Genomic DNA, 22,106 nt, shown 5'->3' on the forward strand with positions numbered 1-22,106 from the left:
TGGAAAATGTTTTCATAACATTTTTACATGAATGCAATGTTTAATAATTGGAAAGCATTTTAGAAGGTATTTTTTCTAAACACTGAAATGCTTGTTGATGTTTGTAAGGCACTGTAAGAATGGGAAGCACTGTTCTAAAGTAATTAAGAGTATGTGTTTTTAAACTAGGTTTTTGGAGGTGATAAACTTTGTTTGGGCTGGATTATTTCCCCGGAATCATCCTTTCTGTCTCTTAGGCACACACACTGGAACAACTGCAGTTTGAAACCGAGCCCATATGCCTTGGGTGTCTAGCCAGAGGACTGCATGCTGACTGTGCAGTGTAGCTGCAGCAGAAGCCATTTACGGCATTTGTATTTCATTGATAAAGTATGAAATAAGTGGATCCAGTTTTTAAGCAATGCACTTAAAGTCCTACCAGCCAGTCTCTAGAATTCAATAACTAAAGCGTGGTTGTTGAGAACAGAATTCCCAATAACTGAATGGTGCCATTGTACAGGCCAGAATTGGTGATTATGAAGCAGAGCCATTTCTCAGTGAACAGTCTGAGTTACCTAATGCACTTTAACCCAAGTGTTTATTTTAGTTTGACTTGATGTTTAGAGAGGAAGATACCAATTGGGAAGAAACCTGTCAGTTTGTCCAGCCCACCCATGACAGGTGAGGTGCGGAGGAGCTTCTCTGGTGATGACGAGTTGACTCCTCCTCCGTATCGAACCCTTCCAGCACAGACAGCCCCAGAGGCCTTCCAGCCTCCCAGGACTAGCTGAGAGCTCAGTCCCAGCCTCAAAACAGGTAACTAGCTGCATCAGTCTCTGTTACTGCAGAAGGAAATGATGGACAGGGTGGGGAACTAAGCATGGTCTAGCGTGCAACATGCTGACTCATCAAATCTTTCTTTTTTTCTTTTATTTTTCTTTAATTTTTTTTTCTGTTAGAGAGCTTTTCATTCTCACTGATGCACCATGTCACTGAATTAATCATACAAAAGGATTGCAACTGTGCTAGAAGTCCATAGGAGGCTACATTGTAGGTTACCAAGGCACAAAGGCAGAGAGGAGCTCTGCAGAGTTTTAAAAAACAAAAATGCACTCTCTGAAACTGCATGGTAACGTGGATTAGGGAATATTTGATGTAAGCAGGAAGTTAGTGTGGATTATCTCTTGCAGAGAAAGTAACTACACAGTAAATAAGGGATGATTTTTGCCTTTGTGTCAGAAAAGGGCAGTTATCTGGGAAAAGATCTTCAGAATGTAAGCATTATTTGAAATTGTGTAGACTACTAATATAGAAAATTATTTGAAAAGAGTTTGTCCTTTTAGAATTGATCTCTTCCCTATTTTTGCTGCAAAACCTGGGTTTGGTTTGAGTATTGACAGTGTAATTGTGCATCTGTATGAGTGAGCGGAGGAAAAACTCTTAAAAATTCATTTATCAGTAATATTGAGCAAGTAGATTAAAATTTTGAGCTTATTTAAGGACAGTTTATGTAATGTAATCAACATTTGATTATAGAAGTCTACTGCAAGGATCTGGTAGTTTTTTCTCTCCTGTTTTCCTGATAGGTATGGCAATATAATGTAGCAGTTAAACAAATTATTTCTAACAAATATGTTGTAGCAATATGATCTGCCGGACAAAATGGATTATGCTTTCCCTGCCGGACAGCTGCTAGGTTGATAGATTTAGCTTCAGATTTGCTTGATTTACCCTTAAACTTGCTGTAGTCTGTGCAGGCTGCCATATCGGCACTTGTCACTGACTGCAGAATACATCCAGAACAGTTTCTCTTGCCCACACGTTATCCATTAAGCGACGGGACATGGTAACCTACTTGCCACCTTTAGACCCCAAGGAAAATCTTGTGTCTCTTCTGTACACTTCTCAAGAACTCCATTTTTATTTCAGTTTCCTACTCGTGTGTACATGCCTGTCTTTTAAGAGAGTCTTTGACGGAAAAGAGAAGCCTTGCTTAGGAGAGAGCGTTCTGCAGCGTTTGTTTCTGCACAGCTTTTCTTCTCCTACTGCAAATCTACACCTGCAGTGCATTTCTGTAGTGCACTGACATGCACAGTCTAAGTTTTCAGTCATACAAAATACCTGTGTCCTTTGGTTTCTGACACCCGCTGCTTTCTGTGATAATTTTGGGGGACCTTCTCAAAGTTCTGAATTGTAAGGGGCTGGACAAAATTAGTTTTATTTCTGATGTAGCCTGATCGTTGTCCAAAGATGTTTAAATTTAAATTGAAACCAGCAAGACCACACCCTTTAAGTCTGGGAAAGAGGGCATCACCCTGATATCGTAAGTTAAGAACACATTTGAGATCAGCCGGAACTTATTAATTGCATGCATACTCCTCAGCACTGTGCGCTGCCTTACATTGCAGTAGCCGTAGCTGGGATGTAGGCACATTGCAGGAGGTGTTTATACGGCTTTGAATGGAAGTAGTGTAAGATTAGTAATGAGACAGGTGTCTGCTCTAAAACTTCTCATCTATCAGAGGTTTCCATAAGGCTCATTAAACAACTCTTTCCCCTTTTGTACTGTCGTAAGCACAGAAGGTTTCAGTACTTCTTCATCTTATATAGTATTGAAGTGGTTTTGCTCTCTAGCAAAGCCACGGTGCTTTAGCATGCACGAGTGCTCCGCATCTTTGTGTCATGTGAAATGATCTTTTAAGCACTGAAATGTAAGTGTTGGACAGCTTCACTTTTCAAAAGAGCCTGTAGCCAGCCTGTCAGAGGAGGAGACTGTTCTGAGAGACTCACTCTACTTCTGCACGTATTCTGGACCATATTGCTCCATTCTCTGCTGATGTTTTGGGGATCTGAATGGCATTGCATCAGACAGTCTGTCTCCAGGCAAATCACTGAGACTGTTCAAAAAGGGAGTACCTTGTGCTTCTGCATCCCTGTTACTTCCTAGATGATCAGTCAGATGACTTCCATTGGCTTTTTAGTATTCTTTTTTAAAGTAACTTGGAAAAAAAAAAAGTAACTTGTTGTATAGCTGCAGCTAAGCCTTTCTTATGTAGGATTGTAGTTAAAAACTGTATAAGAGGGACAAATGAAGTAAAGCATCATTAAATATCTAAATGTAAGGATTTAGGTTCAAATTAGCCAGAGGCAAGCCAAATTATGGAGACTTGTTATTACTTTTGTTACCTGCAGAAGCATTCTACAAGCACTGGAAGTAGAGAAGAAAAAGAACATGCCTGGTGGATTGTATCCCTGACCTCTGTGTAGCCTTTGCTTAAGGTAGTAGCAGCATATCCAAGTATCCAATTATGTGTCTTATCATTTAGACAGCACTCTTGTGTCCTCCACAGACCATGATTCTTGATCAAGGTTGCGCATAATACAGGGAAAAGTATTTAGGGGGGAAAATAAAAAGCAGGGGATTGAGGGACTGTGGGCTATGTAGGTATCTACTCAAGAAAGAAATGAGGAGAGCTTGCATTCTGCTGCAACTTTTTGACATTTTTTCTTAATTTTCAAATTTTATTTTTATTTAGCACAAGAGTTTGTTTCAACATGGAAGATGACATAAATAATAAAAGAATAATCAAATGACTTGTAAGTTATTGCAGGGCTACTAGTAGCAACAGGCTGTGGGTTTGGGTGGTTGGTTGGTTTTTTTGCTTTCACTGCATATTTCTGCATATAAACTTTGTATTCAGTAGCTGTAAGCTTTAATACTCTTGTCATTCATTTGGTCTTGGAGAACTATTTATTTTTGTATAATCAACCCTTTAATGTGGGTACTGCACCTTTAATGAAAGTCTTGACATGTTTTGTTTTCAGTGTTCTTTTCATTGTGCTCATATTTTGATAGTTATCACTATTCATTAATGAACCTGGAAAAGTAATTGTGACATTACTGCTATTCATAACATCTTTTTTTTATGTCTTAGATCTCATTTCTGTTTTCTATTTACAAAAGAAGAGAGAAGATTAAAACTACAAAAAAGATGTTTTGCTTCAATGAAACTTCTGGGATCTTAATATTTTAATGATCTATTGAGAAATCTCTGTTCCTGTCTCACATAGACCATTTACAGTAATTGTGCAAAGTAACGTGATTTGTAGATTGTAAATGGCCAACAGTTAATCTTATTTTTACTTGCGTAAAGACTAAATAGGAAGTAAAGCATAAACAAAAGAGTAAACAGTAAAATAAACGTTCTTCTGAGCCGTAGTCATTATTTCTATTAACATGGCACAGTTACCTTCTTAAACCAGTGTTTTAAAATACTAAATTCTTGTGAAAACCCTGTAGAGAATATATTATTGAAAGTAATTTGTTCAAATATGTTACTATTAGAGCATAACTTAAGGTTCAGTTTACGGTCAGAAAACATCTACTTTCTGTGAGATATTGAGTGTTAAAAGAAGAATCACTAAAATGCAGAATGTAAGAAAATGGGAAATCTGAGGTTGGTTCCCAATTTAAATAATACTAAGTAGATTTAAAGAAAAGTTGTACTTTGAATTTTATATATCTTAAACGTTCCTCTCTTATTTTTAGTGACTTCATTGCAACTGAAGGAGGAGTTGCTAGATGGAGAAGAGTATAGCTACCTTCAAGGAGCATCTGATCAGGAAAGCAATGGATCTGCCAGTTACTACATCAAACAAGAACCATGAGGCAGCTCAGAAAAGTGAGGGGCAGAATACTGGTGATAGGAAAAGAGCCTTTCTCCAAGACTGATTGATTTTGTTCCCACTTGGATGGTACAGTTCAGGTGACTGTACCTGGGGCACTTTGCTAACTGTAATGAGTTAGACTCCGTTCAGAATTTTTTGGAAGGGTGGGGAAACTATTTTAGTGAAAAAGATTTTTCAATTTATTAAAAACAAAAATGGACACTTTTGTGTTGTATTTGAAGCTTTTGAAAGAATTTTGTAATATTTTCAAGTTCAGATTTATTGTGCATTGTTAACAAGAACTGAAATTCTAATTTTTTTGTAAGATTAAAGTTTAATTAGCATGATTGTGGGAAGCGGTTGGAGGAAGATATAGTTGCAAATACAAATGAACTGTCACAACAAATGAACCTTTTTGGTACAAGTTGGGAGACTTTTAGACTCTTGTGAACTGCACTGGTCACGCCTCTGCTTTTTATTGTGGAAATAAGGCATTTAAGCCCTAATTGAGAGGCATAAATTGTATGTGGAAGATAGTCTTGTAAAGCTCTACTCAGTGAGTAGCCCCGATTGCAATGGAGCCATCGCCTGAGGAAGATTTTAACTTTTCAAGATGTCTTTATTTAGTTTAGAATACTTTTTTTTATAGAAGATTTTTTTTTTAAAAAAAAGTTCCTTAGGGTCTGATTCAGTGCCCATTAATATCAGTAGCCTTGTTGCCACTGACTGCAGTGGGCGTTGGATTGGGACTATAAAGCTCTTGTCTGTACATGAATGTCTGTAGTCTTGGAATGCTTCAGCAACTGTTTACAGAGCCCTATGCCATACTGGAACTTCAGAAAATTCCCTCATTTGGAAGATTAGTTTTAGCTATGAATTTAGACTAAAGCAGCAGCTTAGATGGACAGTAACTCAGGCCTACCTTGGTAGTGGGAAGGAACTTCTGAGTATTCTTCTGATTATTTTTTTTTCCCCATTCAGAAAGACCTAGGTGTTTCCTTACCATCTTAAATATTTATTTCTGAACATTCAAAACAGATGTTCTGCGTGATTTCAGGTGAGCTAAAAGGAGCCGTACATTGTGGGTTAAAAAAAGTTTGGTTCTCCACAGCCTGCAATATTCGTTTCTTGCTGCAATAGTGTAATATGGAAGTCGAGACTTGAGAACAGCGTATAAATCATACATTGTCTAGTATAGAATTCATAAACTGGATTTGCTTATTGCCTGGAATCCTTGTGTCTCACTTCAAGTACCCCATTAGCCTCACCTGCTTAACTGTCCAGGTTTTTTAAAGGCAAAGTCATGTAAAAGGGTGAAAATGACTACCAGTAAAATACAAAGTATTTTAATGTGAGCTCTTAACAACATGGATTTTATCTTTCTGTATTTTTAAACTTTGTACATTTTTGTAAATGATGTCATTCATGGAGTTGATTAGTAAACTGGTTAATCAGCTCTGCAGAGCTGTGACTGGGAAGATGTGCATCAAGAGCTTTAGCTTTTACCAGTAAGGTTCATTAACTAAACTCTCAGGAATTAACTGCGTATGTTCTATAAGTGCTTCTGGGTCTTAGCAGGTCCCCTTCAGAGCAGTACAATGATCATCTGACTCGACCATAAATTAGGGCTTAAAACAAAAAAAGAATTGAAGTGATTAATGCCTGTGTTCCTACAGCCTAAGAAATGCTTTAAGGATATCAACCCCCAGAGCCCCAGGAGACCATTTTTGTATATTGTTGTTTGAGCTTAAAAAAAAGTGCATAGAAAGTTGAAAACCAGCAATTTGATTATTTTCTAAAATATTGCTCTAACTTGGGTACATAGTATTGGTAATATGCACAGGTTTACCTCATTCTATGCAAGAGGGGTTAATTATGTAAAGTTTTGTATTTACTACTGGAAGTAAAAAAATGTCCTGTATAGTGTAGGAATGTCTGGAATTCTATTCTCCCTTACTGGTAAAATTTCTTAAATAATGACCCCTTTTTAACAACAGCTTATATTGACAGAATCTGGTTATCAGATTAGAAGTCTCTGTAACTTCAGGTGGTAAAGACATTTTAGCTCTCTAAAACAGCCATTAAAAGGACTTTGTCAGGCTTGGTAGACTTCAAATACCCTCTCAGATTCTGACCTACCCATGACGTTTCTTTTGAACGGCCTGGATTGGAGAAGTATGATTAGAGACCATTGTAATCACACTTTAAGCCTTGATTGTTTTCTTTTTCCTGTGTTCTCCATTACCTCCTGTCTGCGAGCATTGATTTGCTTTGGTAAGTACATCACTATTGTTTTTTTTTTTTAATGCAACAACTTGCAGATTGTCCTAGTCAGCTGGAACAAGGTTGGCACGGTCTTGTTTTCTTCTCTCATCGATAGCTTCTGACTTCAGTAGAAAAGCCGTTGCATTGATTTGTGTTTCATAATGTGAAAATTTGGGCTAGTCGTGAGCGAGGTACATTGCCACCTCCTGAAACCTTGGGCTTCTGTGCATTGCCCAGGCTCAGAACTTGGTTTCCCAGTCACACCTGATGTCTGAGTTATCGTCTTCAAATGTCAAGAGGGAAGATCAGCACTTAGGTTGAACACATTTCTGTGTTGGAGAAATGTAAGAATTGGATTTGAAGTCTGTCAGTCTTTATAAGTTCTTTAAAACTAGGTATTTTATTCATTAAACACTAAAGTATGTGAGTTGACTTGCGTTCTCAGATACACACGTGATTTCAGTAGAAGTTGGGTGTTGAGATTTATGGGTGAAATTTCTCTCATGTTTCTGAATTCAAAATGTACTGAAATTGTGTAACTGTCAAGTACAGTGAAATCTGTCCTGAGCAAGCCACGGAAAGAACTAATGGAAGTCACTTGCTTAGGAGAGGTTTAAGGAAAATCTGAGCAAAATTCTACTGGGTATTTAGAGAATGGTCCCTCAAAGAGTGGGTTACCTCTTTGCTGGGGTATCCATAGTAAGGCTGCACTGTATTTGTAAAGCATTGGTTAGTAACATGGCTCGAGGTATTTTTATCTTCACTTTACTTTAAGCCAAGTTACTTGGCTAAAAGAGCAGCAAAGTGTTGGACATCTGAAATCTTCACTGGGGTCAGACTAATTTCAGTATTTGGCATAGCAGGTTTTTATAACCATAAGGTAGCACAAGAGATGTACCTTACTCTGCAGCTACCCTTGTTGTAGTGCTCAAAATCTCTCTGCTGATCTTTTGATTTTTATGTTATTTTAAATACAACTCTTTAACCTTTTCCTTGCTGCATCTGAGGAAAGCTAAAGCAGTTATCAATTCCTTGTTCTACGGATACTAACACGGGTTTCAGTGTTTGTTTGTTTTTTATTGTTGTTTTATGTGATGTGAATACCCTCTCCTGTCAATATTTGTACGATGGTGCTAATATATTTGGTAACAATCCTTTATTGGGAAGGGATTTTGAAAAACTGTGATTTAAACTGAATTTTTTTCTTCCTTTTAATTTTCATATTTAAAACAAAAAGCCACAGCCATTTATACAAAAAAGGCATCAGCTTTGGCCCCTGGGAAAATGTTGGGGCGGGAATCAAGATTAAACCAATAGGGTTTTTACATCATTTCTGTATGTATTTGATATATAGATCAATATCTGTACAAATTTAATCTTTTATTTTCTTGGTAATTTGTGTGGTCGATGAGAGAGATTATTTAAAGCTTTCTCATGCAATGTACATAACTAAGTGAAAAAATGCTTTTGGAGAAATTAATGTTACTTTCATTTTTACGAGACTGCAGATTTTCAGCATGGATGTGAAAAGCATTAAAATTATAACTTTGTGTACAAGATGAAAATAATTCACTAAATTTGCCTTTTTTACACAAAATAAAAATTATAAAAAGTCTTTTTTTCTGAACAGTGGTTATTTTGTTTCTAAGGCACTCCTTGGCAGGTACATAAACACATTCCAGCTTGTTTCTCTCCTAGGAGAATGCAGATTAAAAAAATCCCCAATTTGTACAACTGTGAATGTTAGAGGGAAGTGGGGCTGTTACTCTGAGCACAAATAAAGCATGAGGTAAGATTTTTAATATGAGAAGGTGGCATGAGATAAGCGTTTAATAGAGAGCAAGCTTTGCACTTGCACTCACGTATCTCACGGTTGGTATTAATAGTTGTGTAGGGAGGCGAAAAAATTTTGTCGTGGAGTGGTGTGACATTCTTCTGCCAGTTTAGTTCTGCTGAGTTGGAAGTAGCTGAAGTGTGCCTTAGCTCCCTCTGCACGCTGGCTGGGCACTGCGACCGCCATCTATTTCAGTAGCCTTCAAGGCAACTTTCAAAGCAGAAAAGTCACTGAATTTTTATTCTGATATGCCTGTACTTGGGAGTTGGCGTTAACTATCCCTCCTACCAGAGGAGAATGTTGAATGACTGAGTAAAATGACTTATGTGACTATTTGAACACAGGGTCTGTTTCACAGTGAATGCGCCACAATGATTTAGTTCATATCATCCATTTATTTGACACTGCTGAAAAATGACTAAGATAACCGTGGTGATAATTGCTCCCAGGTCAATAGCTGGAATGAGATGATGTGTTAAGAAGGCACAATTCATTGGGGAAACTCATTTCACTCATAGATCCAATCATGTGCACAAGACTTGAAGTCAATGAGCTCTGCAGGTTTGAACCACAGGTTGATCTCCTTCTGTGCACTTTCCACAGAGTCACTGCCATGAATGATGTTTCTGTGGAAGGAGACAAACACATTGTTTCAAATCAAAATACACTTTCAGTAACCTAATAGTAGTTCTCCATATGCAGAAACCTGGATGAAGCATCTAGAGCTGCAAGACACTATTTCAGGTACAGAATTCAAACACCCCCACTAAGAGCAAATTAAGCCTAGCAGGGCTGAGCGGGGCTACTTCACTACAGCAGCCAATGCCACCGACTGGTCTTACTCAAAGCTCTGGTGGAGCAGCTGTATGTCAGAAAACTCAGTTTTGGACCAACATGCCATTTTCTTACGTAGCAGTTACAGGTTGTGACCTGCAAATAAAATACTGTCAGACTAGGCTAGCTACCAACAGTTTTGACCTTCTAGACCAAAAGACCACCAACAATGAGTTTTCAATCCCAACTGATAACAAACTGAGCACAAACCTTCCTACTTGAATGCAGAAGTCACCACGGATAGTACCAGGCTTAGAGTCTGCAGGGTTTGTTTCCCCTAGCATCACTCTCCCAGTTTTAACCACGTTGAGTCCTTCCCATACCTTAAGGAAAACAGACAAACAAATCTTATTAACCCATGCTTATACAAAATTGCAGAGATTAACCTTTGCTAATAACTTATACTTTGTAAAGAAACAAGGGCTCCACCAGCAGAAAAATAAATCTAGCCTAGATTTTCTCCTATGCCTGTAGAGACTAGGGAAAAACTCACATAACCTGCAAATCCTTATATAAAAAGGACTACCAATGCTGTCACAGTGGTGAAGGAGACACTTTACCAAGCCTCAACATTAACTGCTGTACCACCTTTCTGCAGTGAATTCTGTTGTTTTGGGGGGGAGTGCAAAAAGGAATGACACAGGAGATGGGTTTCTGTGGGGGAGGGCAAGCACAAAATCCAAAAAAGATTCTTTGATGCAGAAGACTGGCTTTCAGAAATTTTGCTCAGTTCATGCTAAGCATTTTAATATGCATTTTATACATGCACACCTTTCTTGTTAATTAAAAGTAACTTCTTACTTGATTGTCTTCATTTTAATTTTGGTTTTCCCCCTATCAGAACTGGGTAGTTTGAAAAAGTGTTTCCTTAACAGTGTATCTGAATATTTTAGAACCATTTACAGAGCGAGACAAATATAGTCAAGAAAGTAGCCTTTAAGTAAAATCAAGCTGCTTACCATGGCCACAACAGGTCCAGAGTTCATGTATTTAACCAAACCAGGGTAGAACGGTCGGTCTTTCAGGTCAATGTAATGCTGTTTCAGAAGGTCTTCAGAGGCCTTTAAAGGGACAGATGTAACTTTAAATATCGCTTACACAAGATCACAGTGCAGAAGGAGTTACTACTGTAAGATAACAGCTAGTGCCTGGATTCAGCGGTCACTGACATTATCGGGAGTTGCTGCAACGCTAACGGGGGTTTCAGTGGAAGCTCCTGCTGTGCAGTGAAAGGAGTGCCTGACACTGCGGCTTTCTCTGCAGTAGTGTCAGCGGTGTGACCTGTCAAAATTATTTCTTTGCGTTACAGTAATCCTCAACAATAAGCTGAGCTCGAGATGTCTGGACATTATGTGATACAACCTTTCAGTCAAGGTCATTTCAGCTCTCAGTTACACTGCATTAAGCCATCTGAGCAAATTTTGTTTGCTTAGGAAATGGCAGAGATCAAACGTTTGTGCTTGACAGGAGGCCTGGCCCAAGGTGCCGTGCGATGCAGTGCGTCCAGCTCTTGTGCGGATTCAACATCCGACTCCCGTTCGGACGCCGAAGCGGCAGAGGCAGATGCCACACGGAGGTTCTATTCGGGCAGGCGAGGGAAAAGCGTTTCCCACAGAGCGGCCGCAGGGCGATGCCCGGAGCGGAGACTTACGTGCACGAACTTCATGGCCACCAGCCGGAAGCCCTTCTGCTCGAACCGCTTGATGATCTCTCCCACCAGCCCCCGCTGGACCCCATCGGGCTTGATGGCGATGAAGGTGCGCTCGCAGTTGGCAGCCATCGCGCTGCGGGGCAGAAGAACACGCACGGCTGAGGCCGGCCCCGCCGCCCCTCCGGCACCGCCTCAAGGTCGGAGGGAGCCGCCGCCCGCCCCACCATGGCGGCGCCCGCCCGCCCGGGCCCACGTGGCACCGGGCTGGGGTTCTGCCTCCCCCGGGCCCGGCAGCGCCAGCCCTGCCGCGCTCAGCCCGCGGGGCCCCGCTCCCCACCCGCCTCCCCGCCGCCCGCCGAGGCCCGCAGGCCGCCGCCGCGCCCGGGGCTGAGGCGGCCCGTCCGCCACGGGGTGACCGCCGCTGGCGCGGCCCACAGCCCCTCGGCCTCCTCTCCCCTCGCGGAGCGGACCGGAGCGCGGCGGGGGGGAGGGTGAAACCCGGCCCTCGCCTCACCTCGCCGGAGCTCCCGCAGCCGCCCGCACCGCAGCCGGCGAAGAAAGAGGAGGAAAAGGCGGCGGGCGGTCGCCGGATCCCCCGCCCTGCGGAGAGGAGGAGCCGCCCGGCTTGCGGCGCTTGGGGGCGGGCCTGCCGGGGCCGGCGGCTCGCTTCGGCGCCAGCCCGCGCTGCGGGGGTGCGGCCGGGCCGGTCGGTGCTGCTGGCGGCCGCTGCGCTCCCTCAGCGCCCGGCGGGACACGGCCCAGCTGCCGCCGAGCCCCCGCCGTGCCGGGCAAGGGCAGGTGTTGGCCGGGCTGTGCCGAACGGCTGGCGGCAGCCGGGCCCCTTCACCTGCTCGCAGCCGCCCTGCAGGGTTATCATCTTTCAGCCGCAGCAACGGCGGCGTAAGCCTTTTCCACACGGAAAAGATGAAGGTTATTTAATTATACTAAATGATATTTTACTAAGAGGTACTTGCTTTGCTGTTTTCAGAGCTATTCCTCCGGTTTGCTAACTAAAGGTTGCTGCTGCTCAGCTAGCTTAACCAACACAGCACGGCTCACTGCTGCTTGAAATTGTATTTCACGCAGAAAAGTGACAGAGGATCTGTAAGCCAGGAAATTTATCAGTGATATTGTTGGGATACGGGAAGACGACGTTGCAAAGTGTCCAAAGGCAGGTGTGGAACTGCCCAGTCCTTGGACCCGTGTCCTTACAAGAATGAGGAAGAGTGCTGTTACTTTGTATGATGTTTACCCCTTGGCCCTTTACAAAAGGCCTCTTCTCTTCCTGAGCTAGTTATACTCGTATGCCATCACTGCAAGTGTGATATCGATGACATACCCTTTGCAAAGGTTACGCAGTCTCTTACTGATGCGCCACTGGCCACTAGTGGAACTGGACGTGCTCAGACATCTCAGATGTGCAGCAGTATTACAGTGCTCCGAGAGATGCCTGACTTCCACCTCCTCGCGGTCTCGATGCATTAGAAGTACTTATCAGTAGCTTTCTGACAGCCCCCATGTCTCCAGATAACCCACATTTCTCTATTTTGTAGTAAGCAAATCGAGAAAAAGAAATCTCAAGTAATTCTTCAAGCAAAAAATGGAACTGGAGACTACTACTCTCGTGCACAGGTTTGTCACGTGTTCCCTTTTCTCTAACTTATCATCTATAACACTGAATAGCTTCAGAAGAGAAGCTAGCAACCTCACCTACGGTTTGGTAGCTAGGGAATGTGCTCCTTCTCCTTAAACTCATTAATTAGATCTAAGACATTATCCTGAAAATTTCCTTTTATTTCACTTAAGAAACAGTAAATGCTGTTTTATTTTGTACCACCTCTTTTTAGGAGTTAGGTATCTTCATAAAGTATCATAAGCATTGAATTCAACATTCATTGCACAGTTTACTATTTGAAACAAGAACTCACTGTAGGAAAAAATCTAGGAGTCTGAACAAATAATTTCATGAAACTCCTGCTTTTAATACAGTGTTGCAGGTAAATAAGCACACAATATTGACCCCAACACATTTCTTCTTCCTCCTCCACTACAGCTAGTAAATAATTGCTGTTAATATCTCTGCGAGGGGCCGATACTTTTCTCTGATAGAAGCAGACACCTCTACTGAAAAACATTTAGCATTATGACTGCATTTCTTTACATGATTAAATAAATAAAAAAAATAATGCTAAAATCACTTCTGGAATGCCTTACCCAAGAACAGCTTGCTTTGGAGTTCCAGCTATAAAGGAAAGAACACAAATAAGGACATAGCTAAATTGTCAGCTGTTCAGCCCGTAAAGCAAACATCGCTCCGTTGTCGCTCTGTGCAGCATCAGAGGACTGCTACAGCGATGTGGCTGAAGGTGCAATCTCTCTCATCCATCCTCACATTCATCTTCTTTTCACATAACAGGGCATTTCAGAAAGCCTGGCCTATTAATCCTCCCTCAAAATGCTAAATAAATCCCGGGGTGGGGGGGAAAGCAAGTAGAAACAGTGTCAATGGAGAGAAGAGGTCTCATTTTAAGCACAGCTATGCTCTGTGTGCATGCACGGCACGTTCTGGAGAAAGAAATAAGCTGCTTTCTGCAGCTGTTTTGGGCGTGGGGATTCGCTTGATATAGAGTTCAATCCTCAACATTTGGGCACACTATCACTACATTTACATACCACCAGCTGCCCCTTAACATTTTAACAAAGTTAACCTTTGACACTGAGCCATTTGCATATTTATTTACCAAATAAATTTTTAGCAATTTTGTTTCTATTTACCAAAATATCCTCTTTGACTACAGAGCATTTCAGGAAAATATATGCATTCTGTGTCATTAACAACAAATGTTTTATTTTTGTGTGTTTTAATCCCCTATCTCTCACCCCCAGAAGCAGCTTTTTAAAAGTACAATTCCATCCAGAGCTTGACAGCCTTTTAACCAAAGCAGCAGCAAACACTGACTATATTTAATATTCACAACAGAGCACCCTCACAGATTTCTGAGACAGGTTTCTACCGGTTTATCTGAAGGACTTTGAACTAGCTAGAGGCTATCAGCTATTCACAGACAGTAAGATATCAAAAGGTATAGGCTCAGTTTTACTCATAGATCCATTCATGAGCACAGCTTCTGTAATCAACCAGTTCTTCAGGAGTGAACCATAAATTGATCTCTGTCTCAGCGCTTTCTACAGAATCACTTCCATGAATGATGTTCCTAGGAAAAGAAAAAGGTGGATACAAAAGTAATATAATCCTCAAAGCCAAGCAAGCTTCTTTTTTTGAAGTGGTCTCCTTTATGGAGAGAAGCTGTAAGTAACCGTAAAGTAGCACCAGGCACGGAGTAGGCAGGCCCAGCTTTGCTCATCATTTTTGTCAACGGGGAAGACTACAACTCAGCTTCCATCTTTAGATCGTAACATTACCTGGGCACTGGGAACGGCAGCTCCGTGCATAAGATCGAGAACAATGGAGCACAAATCCTACATATATCCTGACATACCACTGGACATTTGGTGTCTTTAGATGATATCAATAGTTTCAAAATATACCTTCCGACTTGAACGCAGAGGTCACCACGAATAGTGCCAGGCTTTGAATCGAATGGATTAGTTTCTCCCAGCATCACTCTTCCAGTCTTAACCACGTTAAGACCCTCCCACACCTTAAAAAAAAAAAAAAATCCATTGAGATTATTAAATCTTAGCAGTAGGTAAAGCAGCAAAAGTTAATCACACCTTCCACAATTACACAATGCTGCCCGTCATGGCACAAATCACCATCTGAACGTTTCTAGTAGCAGGACTGATTTTATCTCCTATTTTTTCTGACAGATTCTTGAAGCATCTGCTGAAGTTCTCCCCTTCTGCAGAAAACCTCTCCTCACCAAGGATGGGAAAAGAACAATTTTAAATCTCAACATGGTAATCAGCCTTCAAAACTGTCTGCTCATTGAAGATCTAGACCTCCAGTTCAACTATTTACAAATACTCTCTCAAAGAAAAAAAGAGAAAATCCCTTCTAATGAACTTAGACTGAAAAAGATTTTCAAAGTTGTTATAGCTTAGGAGTATAGTAAAAATATTCCACCATCATTTTTCAGCTTGCTTAATGCATGGTATTTCATGGTGGGCTTTTTGTGCAGGTTCACTGTTGCTCCAGGTCCCAGCTTTGGTTCCCCCTTTCCCCCTGCCCTCTTCCTCCACATACTGACTCAAAGGAGAGAAAGATTAGGAAAAAACAATTAAAGAAAAAGGAGTTAACAGTACATCCTCCTCATTACAGTATTTGAATCTAGGTTTTTAAGGCCTTTTAATAGTAAACTAGAATTCAATAGGTAACAATCTTATTGCAGGTAAGACAATTAAAACAGTTTCTTTTTCTTAGCTGACCTTCATTTTTAAGAACTCACCATAGCTACAACCGGTCCAGAGTGCATGTACTGCACCAGACCGTCATAGAACGGCCGGTCTTTTAGGTCAATGTAGTGTTCTCTCAGAAGGTCTTCAGAGGCCTACATTAAAAAAACGAACAAACAAAAAAAGCTTACAGTAAGAACTTAAGAGCATACTGAAATCACATAGATTAACCACAGAGCACTATTAATCCTAAAACTTGCACGCACTTGAAAATTCAGCATTTATAGCAACTTCCTAGAAGTGCTTTCAGTCAATATGAATTTGAACTGGTTGCTTTAACCACAGCTGAACTTTGAAAAGTATCTTTTGCCCATATAGACAGTTTATGTGACCTGGGGTTTGTTGAAGGTATTCAGAGATATTTATTAGGTATAGGATGCACCTAAAAGAATATTCTCTTCAGACTAAGGTCATCAAGTTACTAAATTTAGTGTGCTTAGCATGTCTAAGGCATTTAGCCAGAGATGGGAATTGGAACTTTTCCAACGTATCCAAAGACTGCTCAAAATTTCAGGTTTAATGCTTCTGAAGACTACATTTATCATTATAGCATGCTACTCTATTTTAAGGCTGCGGTTTATGTGAAAATGGAGACATACAAATTAAGGAAAGCTTACGTGTATTAATTTCATGGCCACCAGTTTGAATCCTTTCTGTTCAAACCGCTTGATGATCTCTCCCACCAGTCCCCGCTGGACTCCGTCGGGCTTGATGGCGATGAACGTGCGCTCAGAGATTGAAGCCATCGTCCTAACGAGGAAGGGAATAAAAGTTATTATTCCAGGACCAGCAGGCAAATGCAATCACAGCCCTGTGTCGCGTGTAATATCAGCTATTATAATAATTAAATCGGCCACATCTGAAGGTCATTAACCCACAATCTGCACCGATTTGATAAATCAATCACTGTACACGGGTTTTCACAAATGCTACAAAAGTAAGTTTAAAACAATAACAGTGTGCCAAATATAGAAACAAGCAATTAGCAAATATTAAAATCAGACAAGCCCTAAATGGAACAGAAGGTAAAGACTGTCACTGATGCATCTCCAAGGGCAGCATGGGAAGCTGCTGCTCACAATTCAGGGCAAAGTAGGCTGTATGAATCCATGTGCATCGTTTTCATGTGCAAACCGGTATTATGGGTTGTTGGGTTTGAACCCCGCTTTGCGGCAGGGCCGTACAGGTACGGACGGGAGATGCAGGCAGACAGGCGGGGGGGCGGCACTGGACGCACGGTGGGACGCAGCGATAGGTGCCGGTTCAGTATTGTAGAAAAGCGCTGAAACGGGTCGCGGTGTAGCCCCTGCCCGCGGTGAGGTGAGGCGGGGAGGCCCTGCCCGCCGGCCCTCTGCCCCGCGGAACCGGGGGGTGCCCGGGCCGGACGACCCCCTCGCCGCCGCCCTCCCTTCTCCCCAGCACCACCCCGCGCCCCCCTGCCGCCGCCCCCTCTCACCTGCTGGCGGCCCCGGCTGGGTCTGGCGGTGTGTGGCGGAGGCCGCTGCCCGCCAAGCCGCGGCTTAGCCCTAAGCCGCCCCCGCGGGCCGCCGGGGCCGCCAGCTCGGGGCGGCCGCGGGCCGGGGCGGCCGGTTGCCATGGCGACGGCGCGGCCTCCCGCCCGCAGGGGGCGCTGGGCCGCGGGAGTCGCCGTTCCAGCCCCTCCGGGCCCGGAGCCTCCCCCCGGCAGCGGGGTCTCCTCCGGCCTCAGGCCGCTGAGGGTCCCCAGCCCTTCCTGGAGCTCTCCTCCGGCCTCAGCACACACCTTCACCCCTATCCGCTCGTGGGACCGGGTTCCGCTTTCCCTTCCATCTCCCGCCGCGGCCCCGGCCCGTTCATCCGACCCGTCACCGCCTCCCACCCGGCACGGCGGCCTGGCCGCCCCAGCGCCGAGCTCGGAGCGTTTGCTGTTGGCTTGCACCAGCAGCTACTCTTTTCTCTTTTCCAGGTTATTTAAAGTGGGGACGCCAGGGAAATGCCTTTTTTAAGCGTTTGAGTCTTAGCTGCTGAATCTCATTTTTCATCCAACAAAAGGCACACAAAACAATTCAAATAAAAGTCTCATTATCATACTGGTCTGTTTTCTGTGAGTTTCCTCTTTAGAGAAGGCAAATTTTTTTTTTTTGCTGGTTATACTATTTTAGATCTCCAAGTCAAAACACCCTTCAACAATTTACCACTTCACTGTTTTGCCTTGAGCATTTTATTCCCTTTGAGAGATCTGAGGATAAAACATCTGGGTGCCCAAGTTCTTGCGTTCTCAGCGTGTCCTGCTGAGAGGAAATGTGCACTCGTCCTGGTTTTCATCTCAAACCAGGGTGAACTTCCTGGGCTCCACTCCCTGGCTCTTCTTGAAAGCAAAATAGCATGGATTTCACTTCCCTCCGGGCAGGACTTAGCTGCCTCTGAACGGGGACAAGTTCATTTTTTTGATAGTGTGGATTTCCTTCCTTGGGATCCCTTTTCTTCGCTACAATGCGTCACACATCCATGTCTTACTTGTAGTTCTGGTGGGAGAATCTGAAGCTGACATAAGCATCTATTCAAACAACCTATCTACTACTATGCAAGGGTCTTTTTTTTCCAGGAATGATCCTACTATGGTGTATTCATTTTCCCAAGGTCTCTGATTTAATGGAAGATGTTTTAAAAAGACACAGCATTGTACATTCCAGCAAGTCCCCCTTGAACTTATTTTGGACTTAGAATTTCTGAGTATTCTCCTGACAATGTCAATCCACTATGTTGTTTCAATACACATTATTTAAGAGCTTTCATACTACTATTACAAACTCTAATGCTGTAATCCTCACTAAGGCAAAATAATATTTAAAAATAGAAAAAAAGGTCTCTAGAAACAGGACGTTTAGAGAAGTATTTGCTTAAAAGCAGCAATAGGACATCTATTTACAGCCTTGTTAAAACCATGTCATTTAACGATTAAAGCTTAGGACTTGCCATAAGGTGGGCAAGCACTATTTGCAGCTTTACCATAGATCTGCTCTGTGATCTTTGCCAAGTCTTTTAACCTCATTAAATAAGGGTCATCTTTGTCACTTTTGAGATTAATCCATGATTAGCAGAGCATGCTGTGCATTATATAGTACATGAAACACTACAGAAGCATGCTTCCTTTTTTTTTTTAATGTATAAACAAGCAGCTTTTCTGCGGGTTGAAAATTCTACCAAAATTACTAAATTATATTGAAAATTACACACTTTCCTAAAATGCAAAAAAGTAGTCAGTCCAGACAAATAATTTCCTAAAAATGGACTGATCATGGGAAGAGAAAACGACCTTCAAAGTCTTCACTGAGTGAATAAACTGTAATTACTGAGCTCAAGCCATTTACACATTACTTAAATCCAGTAGAGATTTTTAAAACAGGTCTGAGGCAGAAGACTTGATTCTGAATGTCTCCAAACTTCATGAGAATTTAAACACAGCTCCCAGCTTTGTTGTTTTGACCCCAGCTTCATAATGATTTCAGCTAACAGCCTATACCTGTACCACTCAGAACACTCAGGCAGTTCTCATCAGGACTCCCATTTTGGGCTGTGCACCTCTTGCTCCTTACGACAAGACTCGTAAGGCTGACATGTTTTGTTGCTCGTGGCTATACAACTCTTCATTTAGCTAAGTATTGCTATCATTCATCTGGTTTTAGTTTGATTTCTGTTGCACTCTGAGACATAAAGCACCATAGAATTAAGCTTTTACAACAGCATCTTCCTCTGGGTAAAGTCCCAGCTAAGCTCTTCTCACCTCATACCAATTCAAGGGCCAATTTTCTTCTCTGGTAAATTGCAAATCAATTTACTTTCAAATAAACTGTTCTTTCTATATTTTTTCTTATTATCTAGAAAACTGATTTCTTTTTCAGGCAGTTCTTTCCCCAAGAGTGTGAATTGCATTTTACTCTAGTAGTTACCACAGACAGTCACTGCTTTCAAGCTACAAAGACAAAACTATCAGGTTTCTTTCGTGCTGTTTCATATGCTTGATTAGTTTAATAAATTGTCAGGTCATCAAAGTCTCTTAATCTCCTGGCAAGCAACTAGGATATAATACCATAACTTGTTCTATTTTTAATCCATCCCTGAGTTTCTGATCTCACACTGTCTGTTAGGTGCACATCATAAAACATGATCACAGCGGTAATAAGACTGTCAATAAGATACATTTTTACACCACTTGAAACTTGGCTCTCAGGTAATTTTTTCTCATATTCCTCTTTTTAAATACTTCATTTATCCCTGTTAGAAAACCCCCAGGTGACTAGAAACAAAACATGACCACAAACAGCTCTCTTCTACCTGTACTCGTCAGTCTGACTGCGACTCTAGTGGCAACAGCCTGCCTGTTCAGTGACGGACTCGCTCCAGCTGTGAAAGAAAACCACAGATATCAATTTTTCTAATAGAAACAGGATAAAAATAGCACATCCTCAGAGACCCCTTCCCTTAAAGGCTGTCAGCAGGCACCTTGACCCATTTTTGCTGTCTGTCAGAACGTACCTCTTTTGAGCTAAAGGATTTATGCAATTTGCCAAGTATGATGGCAATAACTATAAAACTCTACATAGATAAAGGATCTCTGCTACAATTCAAGATGATTGGTATTTTTATCCTCACAATAATCTGCAGCTGTTTAGAGCTGTCCTCGCATTATACAGTATTGCACATGAATGACATGATGAGGTCTAGGTTAAAAGTCCACTGCAGTTAGGTACAGCCTGCCAACCTTGTCCTGAGAGCAGAACGGAGTTACCTCTCAGCTTTGGCTGTCTGCAGGCTTCTCTACGAGATTTATTCAGGCTCAGTAAAACCCCACAAGTCAATAACCCCCACCCCAAAGGCGCTCAGTGCCCTCTGCAATACAAACAACTGAGACAAATGGGAAACTAGGTATGACCTAAAGGGAGAGAGAGATTCCAAAAGGCAGCTTCCCTCCACACTCCTGCATCAAGTGAAGATTGTAATCCATGGCAGACAGCAGGTGAACACGGAGAAGTTGCATTTTTTCCTCAGTGGACAACAGCTAAAGACAAACATGAAAAAAATAATCTTTTCATAGGGATCATTTCCAATAATTTAAATGAAAATTTCACTTGAGGAGATGTGAGTAGGAAAGTACACATTGTGTCCTTTTTTTAAATTATTTTGTAGCTAAAATGATGTAATTTTTTTTGGTCATAATTAAAAGGCAAATAGCTTTTCTTTCCTTTTGCTGTGTTTATAAATAAATTTGTACTTTAACTGCCGATGCCTTGGCTGCACTATGTTAAATATTAGCTTAGGAGGATGATGTCTAAACAGAACTCACAGGAAAATCCAATATATGGGGCTTATGTCTTTCTTCTTGTTACTCCTGCACAGACCCACACTAGCTTAGTATGTAAAAAGACAACGCAACATATGCATTTAAAGCACAGTTACTGTCTTAGAATCAGTCCAAAGGAGAGAAAACAATAGTGAAAACCTCTACTGCTCTCCAGTGGAAATAAATGCAATCACCACAGTTAAAGTTCCACCACTTCTCAGGCTTTTTCATTTTTAAAAACACTCGTTTCTTTGTTCCTGTACTGCTGCTAGGCCACGAGGTTCCTTAGCTCCCTCGTACATGAAATACTTAATGAAAAATAGTTACTCCCCCAAATAGGACTTGTATGATAAAAATGAGAGATGTGAAGCAACTCTTAAAACTTTTCAATCTCAGTAGATGTTTTCAAATTTACGGTAAGCGTCTAGAACAGCTCACGTTATTCCCATGGCAAAACACATGATCCAGAATGGAATTCGCTGTTCCAAATCCTAGGTAAACCAATCTCTCTTAGCAAGCGCAAGATGCTTTCTAAGTTGTGTTATTGCTAATAAAACAGATTTTTTTATATTATCTGGAGATCTTACTAGAAATAAAAGGTCTTTTTGCTGTTAGAGATTAGCCAACAGAGTCACCCAAGCATGGTTTGGGAGGTGCAAAGTCCTGAAATCTAGTTTTAGCTCCGTCAGTCATCCCTAAATGAATCACTTGATCTATTTATGCCTCTGTGGGTGCAATAAATAAATAATAATGCTTTCATGTGAACTGTCAACGCTTCCTTAAATCTTCTATTCAAAGAGATGAAGATTAATTGTGCGATCCCTCGGGCCCGTGGGCCGCTCTCACGGGTGGCTGGCTCCCCGCAGGCCCGGCCCGTGGGCCTCGGCCCCTTTCAGCCCAACGGGCCGACTCCCCCGCGGTACTGACAGGGCCTGCGCCTCTCCCCTCAGGCGAACACCCTCCCAGAGGGCCCGGCGCCCCTTCGCCCCCAACACCGGGCGCCTCGCCTTTCGCTCCGGTGACCCGCAACGTGCCGCAGACACCCGGCCCCGCAGCGGACAGCCTGGCCCAGCGCTGTCGCCGCCCGCCTCCTGCGGAGCGGGAGCTGAGAGAGAACGGGAGGGGCCGGCCGCCGCCGC

General features: G+C 42.2%; 3 protein-coding genes and 1 long non-coding RNA gene across 16 annotated transcripts in view; 2 read left to right on the plus strand and 2 right to left on the minus strand.

The window, feature by feature from the left end:
- Positions 1 to 5,307, plus strand: part of MBTD1 (mbt domain containing 1) — a 36,095-nt gene extending 30,788 nt beyond the window's left edge. For 4 of the 10 annotated variants that reach the window (XM_075770800.1, XM_075770801.1, XM_075770802.1 and 1 more), the window contains one exon: positions 4,529 to 5,307. In XM_075770800.1, the coding sequence (XP_075626915.1) occupies positions 4,529 to 4,647 (119 nt within the window). In that variant the 3' untranslated portion in view covers positions 4,648 to 5,307. Of the gene's footprint in view, positions 1 to 603; positions 796 to 3,171; positions 3,577 to 4,528 lie in introns of all 10 variants that reach the window. The other 6 variants (XR_012838280.1, XR_012838282.1, XR_012838279.1 and 3 more) reach the window with 4 other exon arrangements.
- Positions 5,308 to 9,121: 3,814 nt separating this feature from the next.
- Positions 9,122 to 11,877, minus strand: LOC104630957 (nucleoside diphosphate kinase). The gene is made up of 5 exons (XM_075770811.1): positions 11,746 to 11,877; positions 11,232 to 11,364; positions 10,540 to 10,641; positions 9,791 to 9,903; positions 9,122 to 9,372 (listed from the first exon to the last, which is right to left on the minus strand). Exons 2-5 carry the CDS (start codon positions 11,358 to 11,360, stop codon positions 9,255 to 9,257), a joined length of 462 nt encoding a protein of 153 aa, XP_075626926.1. The 5' UTR covers positions 11,361 to 11,364; positions 11,746 to 11,877; the 3' UTR covers positions 9,122 to 9,254.
- On the plus strand, positions 11,803 to 15,640 carry LOC142604423 (uncharacterized). The gene is made up of 3 exons (XR_012838283.1): positions 11,803 to 12,197; positions 12,785 to 12,863; positions 15,063 to 15,640. It is a non-coding gene; the product is annotated as an uncharacterized LOC142604423 (long non-coding RNA).
- On the minus strand, positions 13,011 to 22,105 carry LOC104629446 (nucleoside diphosphate kinase). 4 transcript variants are annotated; one of them, XM_075770808.1, is made up of 5 exons: positions 21,975 to 22,105; positions 16,265 to 16,397; positions 15,641 to 15,742; positions 14,781 to 14,893; positions 13,011 to 14,446 (listed from the first exon to the last, which is right to left on the minus strand). In XM_075770808.1, exons 2-5 carry the CDS (start codon positions 16,391 to 16,393, stop codon positions 14,329 to 14,331), a joined length of 462 nt encoding a protein of 153 aa, XP_075626923.1. In that variant the 5' UTR covers positions 16,394 to 16,397; positions 21,975 to 22,105; the 3' UTR covers positions 13,011 to 14,328. The 4 variants fall into 4 exon arrangements, with proteins under 4 accessions (XP_075626923.1, XP_075626924.1, XP_075626922.1 ...); XM_075770809.1 differs by lacking the exon at positions 21,975 to 22,105 and adding an exon at positions 17,410 to 17,433; XM_075770807.1 differs by lacking the exon at positions 21,975 to 22,105 and adding an exon at positions 17,104 to 17,262.
- Between the last annotated feature and the right edge of the window lies 1 nt (position 22,106).

Source organism: Balearica regulorum, chromosome 18, assembly GCF_011004875.1.
Source record: "Balearica regulorum gibbericeps isolate bBalReg1 chromosome 18, bBalReg1.pri, whole genome shotgun sequence".
Classification (NCBI taxonomy): Eukaryota; Metazoa; Chordata; class Aves; order Gruiformes; family Gruidae; genus Balearica; species Balearica regulorum.